This window comes from Colobus angolensis, unplaced genomic scaffold, assembly GCF_000951035.1.
Source record: "Colobus angolensis palliatus isolate OR3802 unplaced genomic scaffold, Cang.pa_1.0 Scaffold137, whole genome shotgun sequence".
Taxonomy (NCBI): Eukaryota; Metazoa; Chordata; class Mammalia; order Primates; family Cercopithecidae; genus Colobus; species Colobus angolensis.
The window spans coordinates 1,637,445-1,644,834 of NW_012114455.1; the positions used below are offsets into that span (position 1 = coordinate 1,637,445).

The 7,390-nt window shown below is 40.8% G+C and overlaps 1 protein-coding gene across 1 annotated transcript in view; it reads right to left on the reverse strand.

The window, feature by feature from the left end:
* The window catches only part of CDON (cell adhesion associated, oncogene regulated), a 60,779-nt gene extending 53,626 nt beyond the window's left edge, over positions 1-7,153 (reverse strand). The window contains exons 1-5 of the mRNA XM_011934632.1: positions 7,015-7,153; positions 4,887-5,159; positions 3,249-3,395; positions 1,937-2,080; positions 677-964 (exon numbers count right to left, since the gene is read on the reverse strand). Of these exons, the coding sequence (XP_011790022.1) occupies positions 677-964; positions 1,937-2,080; positions 3,249-3,395; positions 4,887-5,159; positions 7,015-7,090 (928 nt within the window). The 5' untranslated portion in view covers positions 7,091-7,153. The remainder of the gene's footprint in view (positions 1-676; positions 965-1,936; positions 2,081-3,248; positions 3,396-4,886; positions 5,160-7,014) is intronic.
* Positions 7,154-7,390: the final 237 nt, after the last annotated feature.

A 7,390-nucleotide genomic window follows, 5' to 3' on the forward strand; every position in this document is an offset into this window, starting at 1 on the left:
ATTTCTTTTTGAGATGACATTTTCTTTTTTGAGACAGGGTCTGGCTCTGTCGCCCAGACTAGAGCACAATAGTGTGATCTCAGCCCACTGCAACCTCCGCCTCCCGGGTTCAAACCACCCTCCCACCTCAGCCTCCCAAGTAGCTGGTATCACAAGCCTGTGCTACCACACCCAGTTAAATTTTGTATTTTCGGTAGAGATGGGGTTTCGCCACGTTGCCCAAGATGGTCTTAGACTCCTGGGCTCAAGTATTCCGACCTCCTCCCAAAGTGCTGGGGTTATAGGTGTGAGTTACCGTGCCTGGCCTGACATTTTCTCATTAGTACTCTGTCTTAGTTACTACTACTGGATACTACACACAGATATCAGCTAGATTCTTCCATTCTCCTGATTTCCAGTTTTTTCCTCCATGTTATGAAGAAGAGAGAATAATCTCTATATTGCATAACTAGGCTGGGGGTGAGGTTCCCAAGAATATTCCATGCGAAATGCTCTATGCCACCCAGAAAAATGGCCTAATTCAGCAGTCCATTATAAAAATGAAACTTGTTCTGGCTAGGGTGTAGATATTTCTAGATATTCCCTATTTCAATTTCACAAATGGATCTTTCCTTCAGATATCAATTAGACCAGAAAAATGGCTTCATTTGGAAAAAATTAAAAACTAACATCTTACCAAGTACATTAACCATGTAAGTCACATATTTTACATCTCCAGACTTGTTTCCCACCATGCAGGAATAGTTTCCAGAGTCCGCTGGGTCAATGCTATCTGTGGCAAGATGAGAATACAACCTTCTCCAGCTGCTTCCTGGTGCAATGTCCTGCCCGTCCTTTAGCCAATACACCTGAGGAGCCGGGACCCCACCCACCACACACTCCAAGGTTACGGGGCTACGAGAAAGAACCGCTAATGCCTGTGAATGGGTGGGGTGAAGAATGTGAAAATCATCTGAAGAAGGACCTGGAAAAGGAAAGGAGACGAGAGATTATTAGTAAGTCTTCGTTTCTAATCTCTTGCTTAGCAAAGCTGTGGGTATCACTGTTTTCCCACGTATTCTTTATACTACAAGGTCCTATTTGGCAGTTAAATCCTTTTTAGTTGAGAATTAAAAGATGTCTGTGGTCTTTTAGGGCTACTTCTGAATTGGCGGTTTGGGAATGCAGAATTCCCAACAAGTTCAGAAGCCACGCCTTCACTGTGCTCTAACTATTGGTGCCACCTCAACTCTACCGCCACAACCTAAAAATCAACAGTGATTTTCATCACATCTGAAAGAAAGAGGACAGACATATCTTTTTTTTTTTTCAAAATTCACAGACACCAATTTAATGACCACTACTATAAAGTTGTATCTCCTCTATTTCTTCTTGTTTGAACAAAGGGCAAAATTCTCCACATGTATTCACTCTGTCACCTTGGCCAAAATTCCCTTCTGTAAGTTACATTTTTAAAGCATGTACAGTACTCTTCTATAACACATTAATGTACTTACTTTTTTTTTTTTTTTTTTTTTTTTTAAGATAGAGTCTCACTCTGTCATCCAGGCTGGAGTGCAGTGGTGCAATCTCAGCTCACTGCAACCCCTGCCTCCCACGTTCAGACGATTCTACCGCCTTGGCCTCCGGAGTAGCTGAGATTACAGGCGCATGCCACCACACTCTGCTAATTTTTGTATTTTTAGTAGAGACGGGGATTCCGCCAGGTTGGTCAGGCTGGTCTCAAACTCCTAACCTCAGGTGATGCACCTGCCTCGGCCTCCCAAAGTGCTGTGATCACAGGGGTGACCCACCATGCCCAGCCTGTATTTCCTTTTTTGGTAAGACTTTTTATGATAAACAAACAGGATTTGAAAAAAAATGAACTATCATTGCCCACATTTTTATGAGGACTCTTCCTCTTCCACCAGTTACCATTCTTCTCCCAAATACTTACGACTCACAAGGAGCTTTCGGCCAATAGGTTCAACTTTTAATTGATGTGTGACAGGATTATAAGCTGCACATTTGTATGATCCCTTGTCCTCTAAGGATACATTCAAAATCTGAAGATTTCCTGATGGAAGGATTAAGTAATTCTCTGAGGAAGGAAGGGAGTGCAGTTAGGCCTCTCCCTTTATGGAGGACACCACAGCACAACTAAAACTCACAAAGGTTGATCATTATGCTTTATTCCATCTTATTTTGTTTTATTTTATTTTATTTTATTTTATTTTATTTTAGAGATGGGGGTCTCACTCTGTCACCCAGGCAGGAGTACAGTGGCATAAGTATGGCTTGCTATAGTCTGGAACTCCTGGACTCAAGCGGCCCTCCCACCTAAGCCTCCCGAGTAGCTGAAACTACAGGTGAACGCCACTACACCCAGTTAATTTTTAAATTTTTTATAGAAATGGGGTCTCACTATATTGCCCAGGCTAGTCTTGAACTCCTGGCTTCAAGTGATCTTCCTGCCTCAACTTCCCAAAGTGCTAGGATTACAGGCGTGAGCCACAAGACAGCCTGCATTACGTTTAGACATGAGATTAGTGGCAAAGAAGCAATCAAGGAAAATTTCTTAAATGAAGGAAAGGGAAAGTCAAAGCAGAATAGAAAAAAAAGGTCAACAGAATTAGCATAGCAAATCAAACCCGGCAGAAGCATTTTAACGATAGCGAATCTCAAAGCATAAGAAACATGCTTCGACTTTGGCAAACCTCTACCTACAGCGCTGGTCACATGGTGTTTCTGCATTGTCTAGTCACTCATTTTTTTCCCACAAATACATATGAATGGGCTACTTTCTGCCCACAATGGCCAGGCACAAATGCCATGGCAAGGAAAAGAGCAGACAAAAACCCTGCATGCATGCAGCCCACATTCCAGTAGGGGTATGTGGGGAGGTCAGAGAAAAAGACATACAATCATAAACTAACAGAAATATGAATGACACAGTATCAGGTGTGATCAATTCTATGAAGAAAAGCAAAACTAAATAAAGGGGCCAGAGAGCACCAGGTACATTATTTTAGATAGGACCATGAGGGCTATCTTCTCCAAGGAAGTGGAATCTGATGGGGGTCTGAGGGAACTGAGGGAGTGAGGCCTCAGGGGATGGGGCCGTAATTATTTGTATATTGTAACCACTTGTTTTAGTCCTCTCCACTCATGCCTTCTTGTATCCACAGTTCATCTCTAGCACACAGAGCTTTGAAGCGGCTTATTTAATGAACATTTGTTATGTGTGTGCTTTTCACAAAAGGTCTCACCTGTGGAATGTTTCAGCCATTTTCCCCGGATTTTATAGCGCACCTCAGCTTTGGGGTTACTCTCTGGTACCCTGCAGCCAATGAAACCAGCACTTTTTTCTTCTGCTGTAATAACATGCTTTGTGGATGAACCAAAATCACCAAGAACTGAAATAAATAAGGAAACAGATAAATAAATAAATAAATGCAAATTTGAATTCTTTTTCCCAAAGGAAGTTTAAAAATTAGAAACAACATCTGCAGCATGGCCTTTTGTGGCAGCTGACCCCAGTCCAAAGGGCTGCATGATCTTTTCATCTCAGAAAGCAGCTGGGGCAAGCTACTCAGGAGGCTGAGGTGAGAGGATCGCTTGAGTCCAGGAGGTTGAGGCTGCAATGAGCCAAGATTGTGCCACTGCACTCCAGCCTGGGTAACAGAGTGAGAGCCTATCTCAAGAAAAAAGAAAAAAAGAAAAGAAAAGAAAAAAGAAAGCAGCTGGGGCAGATGTGCATGGTTGAGGGCTAAGACCTAAGTCATGGCACCCTTTTTCATAAGTCAATGCTTCTAGGGAACCAGAATCAATATAAACTGCTCTTAAGACATCTAGAACTATAAAGCATAATTATTCCCATCTGGTCAAGATAAATCCTTTTCAATCCAGTCCCCCATCAAAACTCACTTTCCCTACAGATCCCTAGTCTGTTTGTAGTTACTCACATTGCAATAAAATGATTTCTGGAACGAACCTAGGACATCAAAAAAATAAGGAAGGATATCATTGTTTAGATCATCTGAATCTACTAACTTGGTCTCAATTCCTCTCAGTCTCAGTTCACTAAGGATGGAGCCTGCGGGGGAACTCTTATGATCTCCAGGGCTCAAAGCGCTCAGCAGCCTGCCACGAGTTCAGCCCTCCAGTGTGTCTTACAGCTGTCCATGGGTCACAGCTCTACAAAAACATTTACTCTTCTCAGTTATGACAAACTCACTACTCCTGGGGAATCCAGATTTGTTCTGTAAATAGGGGTGCCCTTACAAAGACGTTTTCCATGACTGGAAGCCATCACCATTTGAAAGGCAGATGGCTCCAACTTACTAAGAAAAACGACGCATTCCAGATTTTCCGTAAGTTCAATACTCAACATTCCTTTTTTTACAGTTACTTTTTTCCTGCTTTTTAACTATGGTTTCAATTAAATGAATTAAAATCACTCAGTAATCAAGGCAAATAAAACAGTTAGGTGTGACAGAAAGACAAAGGACTCCAGGAAATAACTAAGGGTCAGAGTAGACAACGGCTTTTGCTGTTGATGATATCATGGACTTCCAAGTACTCACAAAGAAATTGTTCGGAATTCACATTAGAAAAGGGTCCTTCCCTGGCAGAGCTGCAGAGATTATAAAGAAAAAAAAAACTGTCCTAACTGTGTAACTTTAAGAAAATCATTTCCGTATCATTGTTACCGATGAGGACATTAGGCCAGGCTCAGAGGTCTAAGTGCACTTCCACAAGTTCTACTCACAGCAAGAGTCAAGGCTGAGACAAAAACTCCTATGTGCCTTACACCAAAGTCCACAGTTTTTCCCCTCTTCAGAAATGCAAGCACTAACAGTAATTTCCAGAAAACCCATACATAACAGGGACAAAATTAAACTCACCTGCCACGGATACTGTTGCCGGGCCACTCACAATGGCACCGATGCTGTTGTTGGCAAGACACTGGTAGTAACCCAAAAGGGAGGAGTTAAGAGAAAGAATTGTCAAAGTCCCCTGATGAATCTTAATATGTTCCATGTTTCCATCCAACTTTTTTCCATTATGCAACCATGAGATATGAGCGGTCCCAGGTTTCGCAGAACAATGTAGTACTACAGGTCCACCAAGTTTCTGGACGGCAGAGAGTGGCTCAGAAGTAAAATAAGGTGCCAAGTCTACAAGGGAATATTCCCCATATGCAAAGAAAGCAGGGGAGGTAAGAGGAGAAAGAAGATTACATTAAACACATTTCATCTGTATCTGTATAAGTAAAGGCAATCTCTTATTTTATGTATGTTATGGTTCTTGAAGCTTATAAAAGTTCTAGCAAAATTCTTATGAGCCTATCTATTGGAAGTGAAAAAGGGCAACAATTACGGTACAAAAGACAAGAATGCTGATGATATAAATCAGATACAATACCAATCCTATTAATAAGAAATAGCAAAGTGCAGCTGGGCCCTGGGGCCCCGCCTATAATCCCAGCACTTTGGGAGGCCAAGGCAGGTAAATCCTTGAGCTCAGGAGTTCAAGAAGAACCTGGCAACATGGCAAAATCCTGTTTCTACAAAAAATACAAAAATTAGCCAATGTGGTGGTGTACACCTGTACTTCTAACTACTCCAGAGGCGGAGGTGGGAGGATTGTTTGATCCCAGGAGGTGGACGGAGGCTGCAGTGAGCCATGACTGCACCACTGCACTCCAGCCTGGGTGACAGCGGGAGACCCTGTCTCAAAAAAAAAAAAAGAAAGAAAGAAAGAAGGAAATGGCAAACAGCTTTTTTAATAAAGTGACTTGGAAGAATTGGAAGTTAAGAACCTGAAAAAGTGAAGATGACTTTCCAAATAAAAAGAATTCTCCCCTATTTTACCAACAGGATTTGATTTACGAGAGCAAGTTTTTCTACAAATGAGCGCTGTGGTACTTTCTTATTACTTCCCTTCAATATAAAACAATGTTTAAGTTTTAAGAAAACAGAAACAGACAGTTAGGAAGCCACAACTGAAATACAAAGGCTATCCTTTCTTAAATATAGGGCTTAGTATTTTTATTTGGGATTTGAAATTGTTTGATCTGTTATTTCTATTACTCCAGGAACATGGGAAGGCAGGGGTGTTCTTGCACTAAAGTATCCATGCAGATCCTTCTGTTCCAACCCGAAAATGGGAAGGGAGAAGAAATATTTGTTAATTTGGTGGAATAAAATACTTAAGAAGAAAAAAAATCAATAAGTTGCTGAATCTACTCCTACAGAATATTTAATCAGAAATGAAGTTAAGGGGAAGTAGCTCTTTTGGCTGAATCTGGGGTGGTTGTTCAGCAAAAAAAAAAAATAAAACCACAAAACCAATATTCCCCTTATTAAATTTAATACAGCTATATGGTATTTTTAACAGATATTAAAAACAGTACTCAATGAATAAACATCACTGTATTTGTATCTACTTATATATTCATCTTTACACAAGTCTAAAATAAAAAGAAATGCACGTGAACCATGTTTTAGGCATGGGGCTTACACACACATTTAACAACAAACACATTTATGCTTTTCAGTAACCCAAAGAGGCAGACAATAAATTAGGCAAGGTCATAAGAGAAAGTGGCAGACCTGGGATTTGAACCAAGTTCTCTCACTCCCAATTGAACATAGTATCACGCTGATTCTAAAACTTCTCTTTGGCATATATAGTCCATATTTTATTCCTGTTCCTTCCAAATCCAGAAATAAGTAACATATCCCCTTATTTTTTAAAAAAGCATGATTGGAAAATATGTATTTAAAAAAAAAAAAAAGGATAAATTACAAGGGCCAGGACAAAAAGGCCTGCTAATGTCCAAAGCACTACTAAGAGATCCTTAAACTGCTGAATTTATCAAGTTTTTAAATCATGTAGTTGGTCAAACCAATCTCAGAAACATCTTTAGATAGCACCATGACCACAAGGCATTGCAGTACAAATTTATTTGCTATAGGATTAAGATAAGGAAAGGCCAAACCACCCCCTCCCCAATTCTTCTCCTCTTACCTGAACTCACAGAAGAGCACAGAGTTGTAAGGGTGACATAGAGCAGTGTACATAAGGGTCCAAGATCCGGATGCATAGCGCCAGATTACAGGAGCAGGCAGGACAGGCTTCCAGAGCAAAACCCAGGCCTTGGTTCACTAAAAAACAAAAAGGAAAGAAAATATAAACCATTGAAATCTTTCATCCGAGCAGCTGGAGTTGTGAGCATGATGGCTGCCATCTATTTTGAAAACTCTGTGTAGAGTACGTCAAATACTAGGCACTTAATGATCCAGATCTTCCCAATTCACAAACTGATCTCTAGACACTAGAGCTGGAAGTTTTCCTCATTCTTCCAAGGTCCTAGGATATCTCTTACTACACAGAACTAATCACT